This window comes from Indicator indicator, chromosome 1, assembly GCF_027791375.1.
Source record: "Indicator indicator isolate 239-I01 chromosome 1, UM_Iind_1.1, whole genome shotgun sequence".
Taxonomy (NCBI): domain Eukaryota; kingdom Metazoa; phylum Chordata; class Aves; order Piciformes; family Indicatoridae; genus Indicator; species Indicator indicator.
The window spans coordinates 72,458,428-72,477,190 of record NC_072010.1 but is presented as its reverse complement, the minus strand read 5'-3'; the positions used below and the strand labels follow the sequence as shown (position 1 = coordinate 72,477,190).

At 43.2% G+C, this 18,763-nt stretch overlaps 2 protein-coding genes across 2 annotated transcripts in view; one reads left to right on the top strand and one right to left on the bottom strand.

The window, feature by feature from the left end:
• GABRA5 (gamma-aminobutyric acid type A receptor subunit alpha5) overlaps positions 1 to 12,729 on the bottom strand; it is a 55,714-nt gene extending 42,985 nt beyond the window's left edge. Inside the window, exons 1-4 of the mRNA XM_054381752.1 lie at positions 12,644 to 12,729; positions 4,641 to 4,762; positions 2,752 to 2,819; positions 2,418 to 2,638 (exon numbers count right to left, since the gene is read on the bottom strand). Coding sequence (XP_054237727.1) covers positions 2,418 to 2,638; positions 2,752 to 2,819; positions 4,641 to 4,762; positions 12,644 to 12,729 — 497 coding nt within the window. The remainder of the gene's footprint in view (positions 1 to 2,417; positions 2,639 to 2,751; positions 2,820 to 4,640; positions 4,763 to 12,643) is intronic.
• GABRB3 (gamma-aminobutyric acid type A receptor subunit beta3) overlaps positions 1 to 18,763 on the top strand; it is a 195,072-nt gene that overhangs the window by 36,059 nt on the left and 140,250 nt on the right. The gene's annotated exons all lie outside the window — the stretch shown is intronic.

Sequence of the window (18,763 nt, the reverse complement as noted above, 5' to 3'; positions counted from 1 at the left end):
ATGCAGAGCTAACAGAGGGTTATATCCACATATCTTGAGAAATGAGTAAGCCTGACGGGAGCTACAGGAGATGAGGTCCAAGCCCCAGCTAACGTGCAGTAGCTTCAACTACTGCATCACCTCTGAGACAAGCAGCTCTCCCCTCACAAAGCCCAGTGCTGCCTATTTTATCACTGAAAGCCATCCTAGGTTGCACCACTTAGCTGTTACCTTTGTCAGGACATGCAAAGACAGCTGAAGGTGCTAGCTGCATGTCACGGCCACCCTTGTGCAGGTTGGAATGTGATCCTCAAGCCACCTTGAGCCAGAGAATCACTCACGCTGTTGAAATGCCCAACACAAAAACATCCTATCCATAAAGTCTGGTATACATGTTACAAAAGCAGTCTCCTGACTCGTGCCTAAACAGAATAGGATAGACACTTATTTTTAAAGTTATTATTTGCAATAGTGGAAGGCAAGCTATTTAAAAAGCTTTGCGCTCCATTTCTTATCACATACACCATGGTTAGTGGGAATTTATTTCTACACACATGCACACCCACACACAATACTCTACCAAAAAAAAAAAAAAAAAGTTATGTTGCATGTTTTTTAGGTTAGCCTACAAAAAATATCAAACCCAAAAGAGCTTTCTGCCTGTGAAAACCAGGGGAAAAGGAACTGAGTGGGATGATGAGAAAGTCTGTGTCAAACCCACATTTTTCTCCAGCTGCATATGCTTCTCAGGGCATTGTGTTTTCCTCAATATACCTATTGCTTGTGGCATCTCATGCGACATTACTCTGCCACGGTCACAGCAAAGGCACCTGCATAGAGTAACTCAGATTCAGTCTAGATCTTGCTTACTCAAGTCTCTTTCTGCTACCTCAGGTGGCTCAGTTCATTGCCTTATGAATAGGTACTGAGCCTGATCTGGACTTTACTTACACCAGTAATTTACACAGACAATAGAGAACTGTGTCTGCACAGTCTCTGGAGTGGTAGTGGTGTAGTACCTGCAGCACTGAGACTGGTTTTAAGCTGGCATTACAAATGCTTCTGTGAAAATAAGTTTCTCTGATATTTACTCTGACTTTCATTCATTTAAGTGTGTATGTGTATCCTCACATTGTTTCAGTTTATTATTGAAGAGATCACTAACTTGGGGCTAGTAAGAACAGCAATACATGTAGCAGAGGAGGAAATCAGCTGGGTTTTTTTTCTCTCCTTTTAAACATAACTAATATCACGTCCAAGTCTTTGTAGTGCTAGTACATCACAGCTGTGATGGTCTGAAGCTGTAGGAACTTAGGTACCTTACTTCTCTTAAATCTCTTCAGAAAATATTTAAAGCTAGGGCCTAAATAAATAAATAAAGCAGGTCACCCCATCTGAAATAAAATGTGGGTAGCTCCAGGAGCCTGCATACGAAACTGTAACCCTCCTGAGCCCAAACAAGTCTTAGTCACTGCGCCCTGAGAGCAAGCTCAGGGTTCCTCCTGCCAGTGTGTGGCACTCTGCAGCCTCCCTTTGTTGGGGGCTGCCTGCTGAAAACCTGGGCATCTCAGCACTGAAATTCAAGCTCCTGAGCACTTTTTCTTGGGTCTCAGGCTCTGGGCTCGTATGTGGAAAGCTCAGACTAACCCTTTGTTGCTTGTTAGGTTTTTCCTTTCATCTCTTTTCATTTCTTTTTTAGTATGACTACACTCTTGGAGAAAACTCTGTTGAAGATAGAGGGCAGTCTTAATTACTACAAGCTAATTACTTTTAATGAGCAAATTGCTATACACTGATGTGGAATTTGGCCTGAGAAGAATTTCAGACAATCCTCTAACATCACAGATATTGTATCTTATATCTAGGTTATGCAATGATAAAGCTTGAGACACTGATTTGCTTCTCCGCTAATATAATGTGGTATCTTTGTTTGCAGGAAAGTAGTCGCTAAAGCAGCTTCACCATGCTGCTATCTTATTTCACTTATCCTCATCATGATTTGCCTTTTAGAACTATTAGTGGGATTGAAAAAGTAATAATAAAAGAGCCAAGGGTTTGAGATGTACTGCCCCAGAACAAGGTTTCAGTTTCTGGCCTTGGAGACTGTTCTCCTGCAAGCAACACTGCAGCTGCAAATACAAACAGTAAGAGAGAATAGATATTCATAAAAAAAGCTAGACTGAATCATCAAATCTGTTGAGAATATGCCTTCCATTTAATCAAAGGAAATGTTTAAGCACAAGCAGTATTTAGAAGCTACAAATTAATTGGTACTTGTAGGCAGTGATTTTGTTTTCCATTTTTCTTGATATTCACATAAATATGTGTGCAAGACTGGTTGTCTAGCTTTACTAGGAGTGGGGGAATTGACAGCCCCTGTAAGTATTTGCAGAGGTAGATGGGAATCAACATCAGAAGAAATCGACCCTGGTTATTACCTCATGGTGTACAGCAGAGTGCCATCATCCTCCAGGCGCAGAAGTTTGTTTGGGGTTGTCATGTTGTGAGCAATAGACTTCTTGCCATTGTGGAAAAAAGTGTCTGGGGTCCAAATCTTGCTGGCAAGAAGGTTGTTAAGAGGGAGGCGTTGCATAGGTCCTTTGAATCGCAGCCTTTCATCTTTCCAGCTTTGTCGGAAAAAAACATCAATGGTGTATTCCTGGCACAAAGACACAGTCAAGGTATTGCAAGATCTGAACAGAAGAGATGGTTCCAAGAAAGACTTCAGCAAAGTAAATACAATGGAGTTGGCAGCCATGTGCTGTAACTTACCATTTCTGTGTCTGACACAGGACCAAAACTTGTAACATAGATGTCTGTTTTCACCTGAGTAATTCTCTCTGTAATAAAGATAGGCTCTGCATTAGTGATTGCTTTAAGGTGAAAATACTTGCTTGTGATGCATTTCTGAATCACTCAAAAGTCATCAAAAGCATGAAATGAAGATGTCTGAGGAGGAATTTAATTCCTGATCAAATGCAGCTGTCGACCTTTGGGAGTCCAGGGCCACCTCTGATATGAAACAAAACAGACCCTTCAAGAGTGCAGTTCCCTTAACTAACAGGTTTTGATCATAGATCAAGGAATCACAGAAAGGTTTGGGTTGAAAGGAACCTTAAAAGATACAGTTCCAAACCTCCTGTCATTGGCAGGGACACCTTGCACTAGATCAGGTAGCTCAAAAAGCTCCAGTCCAACCTGGCCTCCCTCAGGGAGGAGGCATCTACAACTTCTCTGGGCAACCCATTCCCATGCCTCACCACCCACACAATAAATTTCTTAACAATATCTAATCTAAATCTACCCTCTTTCCACTTAAAATAGTTATCCTTCATTCTACCACTGCACTCCCCAATAAAAAGTCCCTTCTTATCTTTCCTGTAGGCTCCTCTTTAAGTACTGTAAGGCCACTGCAATGTCTCCCTGGAGCCTTCTCTTCTCCAGTCTGAACAACCCAAGCTCTCTCAGCCTGTCCTCGCAGGACAGGTGCTCCAGTGACTTGATCATCTTCTTGGCCCTCCTCTGGACTTAGCTCCAACAGGTCCACATCCTTATGTTGAGGGCCCCAGAACTGGATACAGTACTCCAAGTGGGGTCTTAGCAGAGCAAAGTAGAGGGGCAGAATCATCTCCCTTGACCTGATGGCCACAATTCTTTAGATGTAGGATGCAATTAGCCTTCTGGGCTGTGAGTGCACACTGATGGCATATGTTTAATACCAACTACAGGATGAGGTGACGTGTGTCTTGCAAAGACCTCTTCACATCCATTGGCTTGCATGATCTACCCAATTTCAGACATCTATATTATAGATGTCCAAAGTTAGGTGAAATTAATTTTACCCTCAAAACTCTAAGTCCTTCTGGCATCTTTTCAAATCCAGGACTAATTTAATTTAAGGGCAGAAATTTCAGAAGTTTGTTACATAAGATAGGAGCATCAAGCCCTATTTTCAAGCATGTCTGTGTAAAGTGAGAGGAGAAGGAGAGAAAAGGATGAAAGCAATGTGTTGGTCTCACAAGAGGAAGGGGTGGGGGTAGCCAGATTAAAAAAAGGGCCAGGAAGAAACATAGCAGATGGTTTACACATGGGTAGAAGATGAGAGAAATCCGGGGGATAGAGCTGGAGGAGGGCTCAACAAGGTTAGAATGGCAAGCAACTCTTCACGTTATGCTTTTAAAATAGCTGCTGTAGAGGTTATCAAAATGACATATCAATACAGATTTGCTGTAGCTGTCTAAAAATGGATGGTTTGGGAATTTGTTTTTAACAGAGATTTTTGTCACTGGCATAATTTTACTCATGCTGACCAGTAAGGGAACCTTGCAGCAACCTGCTAGCACCCTGTCTCGCTCACCTTGGGGAGTATCAGAAAGAAAATAAACCCAAACTGCATTCAATTGCAGAAAAAATGCATCACATGTGCTCTCCTAATCCGACATGAGGTGACCTCAAATGACTGAAGGAAGATGAATTTCAGTGACCTTTGTATTGTGCCTCACTTGCCAAGGGACAAAGCTACTTTCTGGAGTTCATTTAGCTAATGAAACACAACTCCCTTGTCAAGGTCCATGCTGAGAGCAGGTACCCCTTCGGGAGGGCATCATGTTGATGATGCTCCCACATAGCAGGGACTGGACACAGCAAACGCATTATCCTACCTCCCAGTCCTGGGCGCAGTCGGTTGTCGTAGCCGTCCAGCAGCCCATCCAAGATCCTGGTGAATATCGTGATGTTGTCATTGGTGTCCTCTTTTCCCGGTGCTGTTGGTGTTTGCGAGAAGCTATTTTATGCAAACAAAAAGAAACATGTCAAAAGCCCTGTCAGCCTCAAGGGGCTTCAGCCTTAAGGGAACTTTGTCACAGAGCCTCGGATCTTCTGCACTCTTCTGCTGCTTCAGCTGAGCAGCATGGGAAGCTGGGGCTATTTCATTACTTCTCTATGCAATCGTAACTAGCTGTTTCTGCAGGAGAAGGACCCGAGGAAGGACTAATGCCATGGAGGTACACCCCTGGGGTGCTGGACTGGGAGACACTTGAGTCCACTGACCCTCTTGCATTAATGCACAGGAAGATCATTTCTTGCTGCAGGTGAAGAATGCTTATAGATAAACATAGGTGATCCATGAGCATGGAAGATCAGAAAGATCACAGTCCCCCATGCTGCCCTGCTTCACCTTAGCCTCGTCATTTCCCCAGTGCTGGCATATCTCCACCCCTTGCAAGGAGCAAGGTCAGATCACAGACAACAAAAGCTGTTACTGGCTTTTCCACAGGTTAGCTCTCTAGCCTCTTGGAACCGTGTCAGCTGACAGCAGCACAGGTTTGCCTAGGGACACTCCTTCAAGTCTCTCTGAAGGTACTCTTTAATCTTTACATACCAAACAGTTTCTAATTTCCACAGTTTATGTAATTTACTGCCAGAACAGATGATGAGGTCTAACCTTATTTAAGGATAACAAATTCTCATTGCATTCAAAAATCCTACCCAATATCACTGGGGTATCTGAAAAAAGAAACATATTGCAATACAGAATACACAGTATTTCATTCCCCTTCTCTCTTTTTTCATAAATTACTCCTCCTTTGTAGTATGCAAATAACAGCAATGTGTAGTGGGCCTCATTCCATATCTTTTGGGTCAGATTTGGTTTTTATTCTGAACTCTTTTTTATTTCTTTATTTTATCCATGGCTCGAACATAGGAAGCTGCTCACAGTACAACTACTAATGCCTTTGCTTACAAAAATAACAGACACCAGACTTTATCTATAAGAATGCTTCACCTGCAGCAAGCAATGAGCACTTCTTCAGGCAGCAAGTTTTCTCACACTCAATGCTTATTCAAGCTTAATTTCTCTGCTGAAACAACAAACAAATTCTCCAGCTGTGACAGGGTACATCACCTCACTAGGAACCATACTCCACCTCACACACACCGCCAGCAGACAGGAATCACTTACACTCCAACAACCTGAGGATGATGTGAGCCACTTACCCAGAGATAAAAAAAAAAAAAAAAAATCCATGTTTATTTACCGAAAGTCTCCAGGGAAATAAATCAGTAAATAAACAGAGAACCTCACAGCATCCCTCTGCACAGCTTGCCTTGCAGAATGTTTGTGACTTACATTTGTGAGAACGTAAGTGCATTACACTTACCTAACAGAACAGGATCTATACAAAGAAAGAAAGCAAATCTCAACTTCGTTTTACCTGCACAGTGTTTACACTACTGGGACCTGACTGACACCTGTTTAATGTGTCTGGAAGTTTTAATGGCACATGACCTGGCTCAGGACAAACTGTTGGCAACCACATAGCCCCTGACAGACATGCAGACCCCCAGTCCTGTGTCTGTTCCATTTACAGGTTATGTACCTCTGCTGGAAAATGAAAGGATTGCAAAGCCTCTCAGGAAAGGGAAGCAAGGCTGGGCAGTGGGAATATGAGTCCTATTCCCTGGAATGCTGAAGCACATCCTCTGGCTGAGGAGGCTCCTTGTGTCCTGAGTGCCATTAGCACTGCTGAGACCCTCAACAAGCTCAACACTGGAAAGCCCAAGGCCACCAAGGACCTCTCCTTCTCTGCAGGCAGAATCATAGTCATAAATCTCACCCATTTTTCAGGCCATCCCACAGTCAAAAGTCCAAATTAATTCTGACAACAACCTCTAGTGAGTAACTGAGGAAGATAATATCAATTACATATTTGACTATGATGAAAAACAACTAATTCAGCAGATAAAAACTGATTACATAAACATAAGACATTCCTTCATGCTGGGCAATTCAAGACAAAAGACTGTATACTTTTTTCAATCATAATCAAAAGGATTCACCAGGTAAAGGTGAATATTTACAAGCAGCAGCCTAATGAATACAATCAGGACACAGCAGTTGCAGAGGTTCTTCATATGTGATGATTATAACTAAAACTCTGATAAAATCCTAGAATTTTTTTTCATTTATTTTAGCCCCTTTTTTTCATAAGAATGAGATATGCATCATGCTGCTTCATTGTATCAATGTGTGAACCAGTCTTCATTTTTCAATGCATCTGACAAAGATGTAGAGACATCAAACTTCATTTCATTCCTGCAAGTTTCACGAGAAACAGTGACTAGACAAGGGGAGAGCTATCTAAATTAGTGCCTCATTAAGTAAAAATGTGAGGTCAGCAGCCATGTAATTCCCTCTGGCTCACTGACTGGGCCAGTCAGCATGCATGTAGCTCAGAAACAGCCTCAGCAAAATCAGCCCACCTCCTCTCTGCTAATTAAGAGATATGGAGGAGACTTGCAGGGTGATTAGGAAAGATCCTGGGAGAAAAAGGAGCACAGAGGTAAAATATAGGTGTTGCAATAGGGGATGGGAACAAGAGATGCCAAATTATTGCAAAGTTATGGTGCTGGGGGCACCACGTACAAAGCTTCACTAGTTTCTCTGCTCTTGAAAAAGCTTGTTATTTTTAGTGCTTATGGATGAATTCAAAGCCTTCTGAACTCAGAGGTAAGATTTCCATTGAACTATTTTTGTGGGGATGGGATGAAATATACTTAGTTCTCATAACTGCTCCTACAAATCTATCCAGAGTAATTCACACTTCTTCCTTCCATCTCAACTATGAACATCCTTCACAAGAATAGTATACACACCTCAAGTACTGAAATACTTACACATTTCCACATGAAAAGCTAATTAATACAAGAAAAAGACAGAGAAACAACTAGGGTGAAGACTCATAAAAAGTCTGCACTTCATTTGCAAAACTGCCATCCAATTTGGATTTGGCAGATCACTTCACCCGAAAAAAGAAGGCATCTGATGCTGAATTTTGGTGAAATGTCAGTGTTATGTGAAGTTGCATTTGTAGATGAATTAGTTTTTCATTAAGGTAAACATTATTTTTCATTTCACACACACACACACAAAAAAAGTTAATTCCTATTTTTGAGATTGCTGGTGAAATACAGGCTTTGCAGCAAGTGCTGAAGCCATCTTTTACGACTTAAGACATTTAAAATGGACTTGCAAAGTTACATGCATGTATTAGATACTATAGCTCTGTGACTAGAGAGAAAACAGGAGATACAGTAAATTAATTATTTCCACTCAGCCAAAGATTAGGTTTTATCAGCATATTAGTAGGTAAGCACATAATTGCCTCTCTGCAATAGCAGACATTTTCAGTTATGGATAAAAATAAACCTAGAAAAGAACCTTAGGAAAATGCTAAGAAAATTCAAAGACAATTACATTTAAAGCTCATTACTGAACATAAACTAAACCAAGCAGGAATACTTCTCATCACATTTATTTAATATTGTAATTTCAGGGTGACTGAAAAAAATTAGAATCCACAGAAGGGGCCCATCACTATAAAATGTAATTACTCTCTAAAGATGCTCAGCTACATCTTCCAGTGAGTTCATCGTTTACCATTTTAAACATCACTTTCTTTTTTGCCATCTAGTCAGAATCATGACAGGTACTATTCATAGCTTACTTTTAATAATAGGAAAATATATGGTAGATATTTCATGATTTTTCCCAAAACTTTAAAAATAAAGGTAAGAGACACTGGAAAAACAACTGAGTATTTTCTATTGAAAGTTGTATTTCTCTCTCTCTTTTAAAAGTAGAGTTTCCAATAACTTGCTTTAATAGGATTGGAATTATACCAGAACTTCAGACAAATTAACAGTTTGTGGAAAAGACAGTGGAAAAAGCACTTGCACAATTTGGGATAGCACCAGCTGGCCAGACATCAAAGGAAACAGATTCACTTTCTGAGTTAGCTTCTTGCCATCTCTTTCTTACAGATTCTTGAGATCTAAAGATGCTGATATTTTGTGAATTCCTGTAATGAAGATTCAAATTTTTCACATTGGATTAGGATAGAGGACTGACTAAAATGATGGAATTTTAGTGTTCTATACATCTGCTTAAAGAATAATTTAATTCTTTTACTTACCAAAGGTAGTATTTTGCTATCTGCTGGGAACAAGCAATTTGTTAGCAGTGTGAAGAAAGCCTGTTTTTGATAGGGTGATGTCTTATTGTCCTCAATCCCTTGTACCTTAAGGCCTCTTTCAACATCCTGACTTTCTCCCAGGGTCATGAAACACCTCCTAGCAATCTCAGCTCTCCAGGTTACTGACCTGCAGCTTCACTAAGAGGCGATTCATGCCAGGGCTGGTCCTACACCAGGCAAGTGCTGGATGGCCTGAAGGTAAACACCTGTTTTTTGGGCAGCTGGCAAGTCAAAGAAAACAGAGATGCTGAATTTTGGCATAGGGATTGACTGATGTCTATCTGCCTCCTTCAAGCAGTTCTAGATACCCCCTTAGTTTTCCAATTATTAAAATTGTTGAATGAATTCAAAAGACATGAAGATGGAAAGGAAAATAGGATAAGAAAAGTAGACAAGCACGACTGCATAAGGATATCATAATTCTTACAAAATTAGTCTTAAAACCATGAGGAAAAAATCCCTAGCATTTGCAAATACTTGGGAGGGGACAACCCAGCAGAACTAACTGCTTAGGGTTACAGAGACTAACTTGAAATCTAGGGGAGAGGTGTGTTTAGCCTAAATAGTAGGATTATGGTCTTAGCGATAAGGGCTGGGAGCTAGGGGGAAAGTATGTGCAACTACAGACATGCCACAGACTAATTCTTACAGTGTGCAGAGAAGTCTTGTGTTGGCTACGCGGATCTTCTGTTTTCCTTGTTTCTATACTATTATAAACATTAGTAGCAGATAACAACTAAACTGTGGGTACACCAACATCCATCCCCATTGGTTTTGGCTCTCAGACAGACTTCTGATATTGCATATCTAAAGCACAAACATGCAGGGACTGTGCATCCTCACAGATGTGCCCATGGACAGTCTGGGGCTTGCAAAAAAAAAAGTCAAGATGCAGAAAGTTTGGCCAGCATGGAGCTGACTATGTGCTACCTCATCTCAGGGAGATCTTGGTGCCTATCCTTGCAAGGCTTCCATGATTATGGCTCCTCTTAGGGCCCATGAGGAATCAGGTTCTCCTATCGTCTGGAAACACTCTTCACAGCTATATCTGACTTTTAATTATTCTCTATCTCTATTATTAATGTTCACTTTCGAGACAACTGTGAACAATCTTGAAATGCTTCAGTAAAAAACCTTAACTCATGAGAGCATTATACAACCCAAGGCTGAATTCAAGCAAGCTTGAAAAAGCTTTGACTCATGATGGACCATTTCTTCAGAACTAGTCTCATAAAACTGTTACACCAACAATGGCAGAGGGCTTCATGTCCTCTTCTCACTTTTAATCAGCGATTTTTCTTTAAATAACTTCTAACAACCACGTCTACAGTCTTTCTCTACAGCCTATTGATGTGGATAACTGTGATCAGCCATTCCACATTTATGTTAAACATTAATCACAGACTTTTGCTGAGTTTTCTAAAGTAGCCTAGGAGACTGAGATACATAATTCCTGTTTATTTTACCCATCATTGAAATCCCTCAAGGTGGCTTTGACTATGTCAGCAGAATCAGTATTTATAATTTAATATAAATACGGAATGACTATGGAGAATCATGGACAAATCTCTGCCTTCATTTGTAACCTCCTACTGTCTTTTGCTTTTCTACGTTGCGCTCATTCGGACCAGCCGCTTTTATCTGGCATACTGCAAAACGCACTGCAATGTAACAGTGCAGTGCAAATATGGATGAAGCTAATAAAGAAGAACCTGGTAGCAACAGCAAGTACTACGAGTATTAGATTCTCGCAGCTATAATATTCCAACCTACATGTAAATCGTACTGTTCTGTCCTGAAGAGTCAGTCCCAAAGCACTTAGCAAATTACACTCTGAAACTGCTTCTGCCTCTGGAAGAGAAGTGCTGGAGCATCCTCTGCCTTTTGAGCAGGGTCAAAATTCAGCCCTCAGGCAACATGTGAGTGGTGCAGCGAATTAGAGCTGCTTATCTCTGCAGGCCCAGACTAAAATTACTAGATCAGAAATGGGGGATGGGGGAGGAGGGTTACGTGATGATCTCATTTTAGTGCATAGAGGCTTTTTGAATAACTTGCAGAAAACAAGTGTCCTAGTTTCCCCTAACTGTCCTGTTCTGATTATCTGCCATGTTACAAGTCACACCAATTCCTACTCAGGACTTAGATTCAGTATTTGGAGTCAAAGGGGAGAGTTAAACCCTCATTTATTTATTATTTTTTCAAGCATCACTTATCTATTCTGCCTGTTAGAGGAGTAACACAGTTAAAAGACCCGACAATAACAAACAGGTCATGCTCAACTACTGCAAAGTGCTGCCTTCTGCAGGGCTGATGGACAATCAATAAGGACTTAAAGTTATGGTACTCAAGTTTTCTCAACGTGGTAATACTTTATCAAAAGGCAAACATACCAAGGCAAGTTTAAAACCAGTCCCACACTATGTCCTCTTCATTTCTGTCACAAAGCACAGGGAGAGTTTTTCCTTGGACCACAGTGAAAGCACAACCAAGCTTCTCCAAGGTGAATAAATCAGTGCTCAGTTCTTTGCATCCTTTGTAGTGTGCAGTCCTACAACCATTCCTATAAGCTGCTGTGGTTCTACCTGCCTACTTAGGACAAACACTGGAGATAGGGCTAAGTTTTGATTATATCATAGACAGTCATCATGCAAAGTTTGGACTTTCATCCTGGTGCAATCTCAAAAAGAAAAGAATCAGAAACTGATTTGCATCTCCATTTTATAACAAGGAATTTATGGGTGTGCTTGTGAATCAGCATGTTGGGAGGATTCGGGGGTTTTTCTAATGAAATCATAAATAATTGTTCTCCTCCACAAAAAAGAAATCAACCTACATTTCCAGGTTACTTGCAAAATGATTTTCCTAGATTCTCTTGCACACCCCAATCCTAGAAACTCTTAAGATCTCCGGCTGTAGGCAAAAACATATCAATAAGGGGTTTCTGTTTGTTTTGTTGTTTGGTTTTGGTTGTTTCTTTTCTTTCTTTCTTTCTTTTTTTTTTTTTTTTTTTAAGAGCTATAGTAGGAACATTTCTTCAACATAGCATTCAAAAAATTTTCATCAGGAAAGCATCCAAAGCAAAAATAAGAAAACAGGATTCCCTGATATATGCCTCAGGGAAATACAATTTCTAATTATTCTAGCAAGTTTCAAACTCAGCCATCCTTTTGAGCAGTCACGATCTTAGCTTACTCACTAGGGAAGCCTGTACCATCTAGCAGCATGCATCAAGTCCTGCTGCTGCAGCCTTGAACTGCTGCCTACAGCCTGCACCTGCCAGGTGAGAGGGAAGGTGCAAGCCTCCCTCACTACACTCACCAAGGCAGGGAGCACCATAGTTCCCAGCTGCTCTACACCCAGGTCAGAGCACTCAGCAGCTGTTGGCCTGGTCTGAGCTCCCCATGCCCACCAAGCCTTCCCTGCAACAGCATAACGGGCATAAAGAATTTAAATGAGACAGTAAATATGAGCAAGAAAGCAAATCACTCCCCTCCCCCTGACACCAGCACATTAAGACAAAATGCAAAGCCCACTTGTTTTGTTCAGCTGCTCAGTACCACACAGAGCCAAGGTTTTTTATTTCCTAAAAAAAACTCATAGCAAAAATTCAAACACAGCTGGCGACTCACCCAAGGTGGCTGGCTAAACTCATGGAAATGCAGAAGAGGAAGAAGTTTTTGATCATGATAAAGTCAGAGACCATCCCATTGTCCATTCCAGAGGAGAGGAGGAATGCAGGTGGTTGCTTTGGCAAAGGTGCAGCTGCTCACTTTGTTCTTACTCTGCAACAATGTAAAAAAACATAAATTATTACAGGGACAGAAAGCAAGATAGCTGAGTTCAGCTAACATCCCATCTTCTGCTATCCCTATTTGTCACAAACTTATCTAACCTTATGTAAACATCAGCTGTTTGTAAAATTTTATATCTTCAAGGACACATTTTACCTTCTGCTGACAGCAAACTGCAAAACAGGAAAAATTCTTAATGGCCCAGTTTTCCCTTACAGTCATCCATGATATAAGTAAGTAAAGAAATAGTCACCATTTTCCAAATGCCAATTTTGACCCTTTACCTATTTCCACAACTTCCACACGCCTGCAAACCTAGGGCTGTGTGCAGCCTCCGCATCCTTTCCTTTCATCACAGTTTTTTCCCATTAAATACCCGGCTTCCCTTTCCAAAATCCCAGTTGAAATGCCAAGAAACACCTACTGCTTCTTGGAATTCACGATGCTGATGCACGGCTTAGCAAAAAGAGGGTGGGATGGGAGGGGGTATAAAGTGACCTTCCTCGCAAAGGCACATAAACCTCACGCTAGCAGGAAGAATGACAGTAATGTAGCTGCTCCAGTGATGCTGCTTTTCGGATACCTGCCTCAGCGACCAGATCACCAATTTCAGCATTGTGCACTAAGGTTTTCCTCTGTACCCTATTAAAAAACACAAAAACAACAAACAAAAACAACAACAACAACAAAAAAAACCAAAAACACAAAGCAACGCAACCAAACTAAAAAAAAAACCCACACCAAAACAGAACAAACCCCCAAACCTAAACGAACAAAACCCCCAAAACCAACAACTCCCCCAAAACAACCCTCAAAAACACAATTAGAGAAGAGCTGCCTGGATTTTCCACTTGAACCTTGTGCCCCCCGCGCTACATCGCTCGGCAACTTGCTCTCCGCACTCCGCCGGCGCAGTAAGGCGGAAAGCCAGAACCAAAAGCCGCCCTCCCGGGGCTCACTCCGCCCGGCCCGCGCTGCCCCGCGGCGGGATCCGCTCGCTCCACATCGGAAATTGCGGAGTCGCCGCTGCCCTCCGCACATACTCAGCCCCAGCCCGCTTGCACCTGCCTGGCTATCGCCGCTCTCCCCACTCCGCCGCCTCCCGGAGACCCGCGTCGCCTGGCTCCGCGGAAGGTGGCACCTGTGCGCCCGAGCCCTCTCCGCTGTCCCCTTCCCTTCTTCCCTTCTCATCCCAGGGGGGGCCCCGGGTTTTTCCCTACCCCGCCCGCCCGCCTGCCAAAGTTTCCCACGGCCATGTGCGCGGTGCTGGGCGCAGCGGCGGTCACCCAGGGGGCTGCGAACAGGGCTCCCCGCCGCCCTTCGCCGGCCCGGCCGGGCGCTGGAGCCCAACGCTTACCAGCTGCCGGCGGGGAGACGAGGGCGAAGGGGGCGATGTTTGCCCGAAAGTTGCGGAGCGGCAGCGGGAGAGGAGCGGGAGCGGCGACGCTGCCTCCCCGCCGCTGGCAGGCGCGGCCCCGCCGCAGCGCCGCGCCCGCGCCGCCCCCGCTACGAGCCCGCGGTCGGGAGCGCGGGTCGGTGCTCACCGCGTACCCCAGTGAGGAGCCCCCCCGGGAGGGGCCGCTCCCGGACCCGCCGGAGGCCCGGAGGGTCCCGCGCTTCTTAAGGCTCTCGGTGCAGCCTCCCCCCAGGAGCAGGGTCTTGGGCCATCCCAGCCCGTACCTACCCGCCGCGAGGAAAGCCCCTTGCCACAGCCTGGCCGAGCAGGTGTGTCTCTAGAGTCCTCACACACATATATATAAGCATATGTATATGTACACCCATACACAGACGCAGATCCTTGTCTGTATTCCTCCTCTGTAGACACGGGACCTGATCTAAACCATTGCAACTCTTCAACGCTGGAGTGTTATACCAAACAATATTAACTCCCTTCGTACATCATCATTATCAGACATCCCCACTTTGTACTGGTATTAGAAATTCCAGGAGAACCTGTAATAACTTCGATGTTTCCTTGTGACTGTGAGTGGTGTTATTCCAGAAAAATGGATGCACTGCTTCACTGTCCCAATGTAGGGAGCGTCACACTTGCTACACGTTCAAGCCGCATCTATTTTATACTGCTTGCAGGCGTGGAAGGATTGGTGCATTCCAAACTCACCGAAAGAGGAAATGAATGTTGTGTAGTCCCAGTTCCTGTGGATTCCTTAAGACACGTGCCATATTTTGTAACATGTGCATCTTGCATGTGATAAAGATACTACTGTGACCGTACTTCAAAATAATGCTTCAAATTCAGTTGTCAAATTATCAGACCTAACAAGACAATGTCTGCCCTTTAGGCAATGATTAATGAAGCATTTGTTTTTTCCCTGAAATCCATAATAATCCCTCCACGGAAATCAGTGCTGGTTCTGTAGGCATTGCTGTAGAGGGTGCCTCCAAATGTGTGGTTGGTTCACAGTCTGCATGTTGGAATTGAAACCTGGCCCTTATGAATTTAAATTATCAGGACTTTTGGCTATAATGTGATGCTTAGCAGCATTCAGGTTTTCTGGCAATGATTTATGATCTTAAATGCAGAGCCAATGAGATAGGTTGTTCCCTGTTGTTCCTTAGTGACTTCAATAAATATGAACTTGTGGATGAATGTTGTCATCAGAATAGCTTTCATGGTGCTTAAAAATATCTGAGTAAAGTAGTATGAAGCAGCAATAGTTTGTCGTGATAATTTTTTCACCTAGGAGGGTTTCAATCAGATTTTTAATATAAATTTTAACAGATTTCTAGTATGAACTATTTATACCTCTGCATAGGTGATGTTGCAAAAATATGCAGGTTTTGCATAATTTTACAAAAGAAAGCCATAGGAATATGAGCCTGGATTTCCTGGGTGAGAGCTGGGCACTCCAGCTGATCACTGCAGCAACCTGGATGAGCAAGAACCGAGCCTGGCTTCCTCTGACTCGCTACGTCTTCTCAGCGAAGCCACACGATGCAGCTCCACTTCACGGAACAGAAGCATCTAGGACTCGGAGACGCGTAACGGCAAGAAAACCTCAAAGAAAAGCTTAAGGAAAAAAAAATCAAACGGGAAGGCGCTTTGCTCGGCCAAACGGCACTGGGGCGAGCATCAGGGTCAGACAAAAAGCCGCGCCCGCCCCCTGGAGAAGGCGGCCCTTGGTCCACTCCGCGCCCAGCCCCACTGGCTGCTCCCGGGCGGCCGAACCCCGGCGCGGGGCTGACGTTCTCGTTGTAGCCGGCAGGGGGCGGCCCAGCTCCACGCAAGGCCGAGCAGCAGGCGGCGCGCGGGTAGCGCTCTGCCGGGCTCGCGGGGGCGCCCGCGGGCAGCGGCGGCCGTGCGGAGCCGGGGCGGGTGTGGGGGGCGTTCGGGAATCCGGCCAGGACAGCGCCGGGTAAAGCCTCTGTTGTTTATAATGCCAGGTATTAACTCCTGGGCAAACGTGCTTTCTTGAGAGCTTGTCAGACACTAATTGAGCAGGTTTTCGGCGCGGGTCCCTGCAGGAGGGTGTCTTTGACATGTGACAGCAAAGTTAGTCCAAGCCATAGAGAGATCTTCACTTTGAAGGCAACAGTACATGTGCCCTGCTGTGGTTTTTTTCCAGGCACTCCCTTGTGATTTATACTTACGCTATTTGTACTCGTAGCCTCCTTGCTCCCTTTTAAAGATGTGTTGGATTTAGTAAGTGAAACAATTACTTCTTATTGTAGTCAAAGAAATGTGTTGGTTGTTGTTTTGGTTGCTTGGTTGGTGGTTTTCTGTGCTGGTGCTTATCAAAAGGCATCACAGTCTATAAGAATCTATTTCATATCTGGGAGAAGTTTTGTGTGTCCCCTCTCTGACATTTCTCCTCCCTGCATCATTAACTAATGTTGCTTATTTGCAGAGATAAATGCATTTGATTTAGATCATCTTCTACAAAGGACCAAAATGATAGTACAGACAAACCACGCTGTGATTTTTTACCATGGCACTCATGAGTACTTACACACTTGGGAGCTTGCCAGCAAATGTACAGCTGACACTGTAACACCTTTCTGGAAAATGGCCTGTTTATACAATAGCCAAAGGCATCTCTGTCATTGTCCAAGCCATTTCTTCTCCCAGGAAAGCTACACACAATTCATAAAGTTGCATGGAGGTGTGACATGCTGTGGGTATTTACCCAAGAAATAGACTCTTCAGAGGCATTCTTGTCTACCAAAACATTTTATTTGTGACATCTAGGTGGAGAGGATCACCTGTTTTCTTGAAATCTCTTTGGCCTCCTAGCTAAAACTGTGCAAAAGGTAATGCTTAGTACAACAATTTTGGTGATACAGATCCTTTTCCAATAGAGATCAGTCTGAATTCATCAGTCATTGCACAAATCCCTAATGGAAGGCTAACACCATGCAGCTCTTGGCCAGTCTCAACACAGAGACTGGATCTGAACAAAAGGTAAAAATCTTGTTTCCACACCCCCTTCTCTCAGTATTTCTTGAGATCACAGTCAAGAGGCTTCTACTCAGCCCTGGAGAGACACACCTGTAGTTCTGGGTCCAGCCTTGGGTTCGCCAGTATGAGAGAGGCAAGGAAATATTGGAGAAAGTCCAGCAAAGGACCAAAAAGATTATCAAAGGACTGGAGCATCTCTCCTGTGAGGAGAGGCTCTGAGAGCTGAGACTGTTCAGCCTGAAGAGAAGGCTCAGGCAAGGGAATGAAGGGAGCCAGGCTCTGCTTAGTGCAACCCACTGACAGGATAAATTGTAATGGGCAAAAATTAAAACCAATGCATTCCATCTGAACACAAGAAAACACTTTTTTCTCTGGGTGGTGAAACAGGAACAGTTTGGCCAGAGAGGATAGTGAAGTCTCCATCTGTGGAGATGTTCAAAATCTAAAGGGGAGCAATTCTGGGAAACCTACTATATCTGACACTGCTTGATCCAGAGGTGCCCTCCAGCCTCAGTCATTCTGTGATCCTGTAAACTATGAAAACAGTGTAATCCTGTGGAACTTTCTATTACTTTCCCCAAACTACTTCACAACTGTTACTGACATGATACAAACAACCTTGCTGATGTGAAAGCTATTAGAGTCTGACAGACTTTGAAGTATTTGGTTTATTTCTGAATGATAAGGGGAGATATTAAAAGCCTTTTTTCTTTATTGCATGCATGCCCACTCTACAATGCTATGGACACCTTTTCATTTGTCTGTTGGGTCACATTGCAGACAGAGTTGCATTTAGGACCTCATGTTTTGGTGTTTTTTTGCATCCGAATGGTAAGAGAACTCCAACGTGGAGAATTGTGAAAGGTATCTGGAAACAGAGTAAAGGTGGGAAGGATTGTTCATACACAGAGACAATTCCTTGAGAATAGATCAGATCAGTGGTGTTACTGGAGAGAGAGGCAGGTGATTGCTCTCCCTCCTCCAGAAAAATACCCAGCTGGTTGTGAAAAGTGACACCTTTAGCAAGCAAAATGGACGCTTCTGCATGCTATTTGTTGCAACTCCCAAGTGCAGGTTCAAAGGTCTAAAGACTTCATTGAATCTAATCTTGAACAGGTTGCTTTCTACACACGTTTAGTTTAGAAATTAACAAAAGGTTACATTTCCTGTTTGATGGTTTGTCTTGTCTGTTACAGGCAACCTACACTTCAGTCCATTTCCATACATAATAGCTGAGCAAATGTTGAAGGTAGGCCTGAACACTACTGTCACGAATTTGTAGCGTGCATTAAGCTTCAGTGTTTCTGAAAACTACTCTAGGCACGTTTAAGAGGTTCCTACTCTGAGATGAGAGCTTATTTCTCAAAAGTGGTTGGCAGGAAATTTAATATTTTTCAGATCTGTATTAGACACTTTTCCCCATTAGACGACGGAAATGATATCTAGAGTAGAGAACATATCTAACATTTTTCAGCCTATTGTAAGGTTTTAAATCCTTTGATTAGAACATTAAAGCAAACACTATCATTCAGAATGGC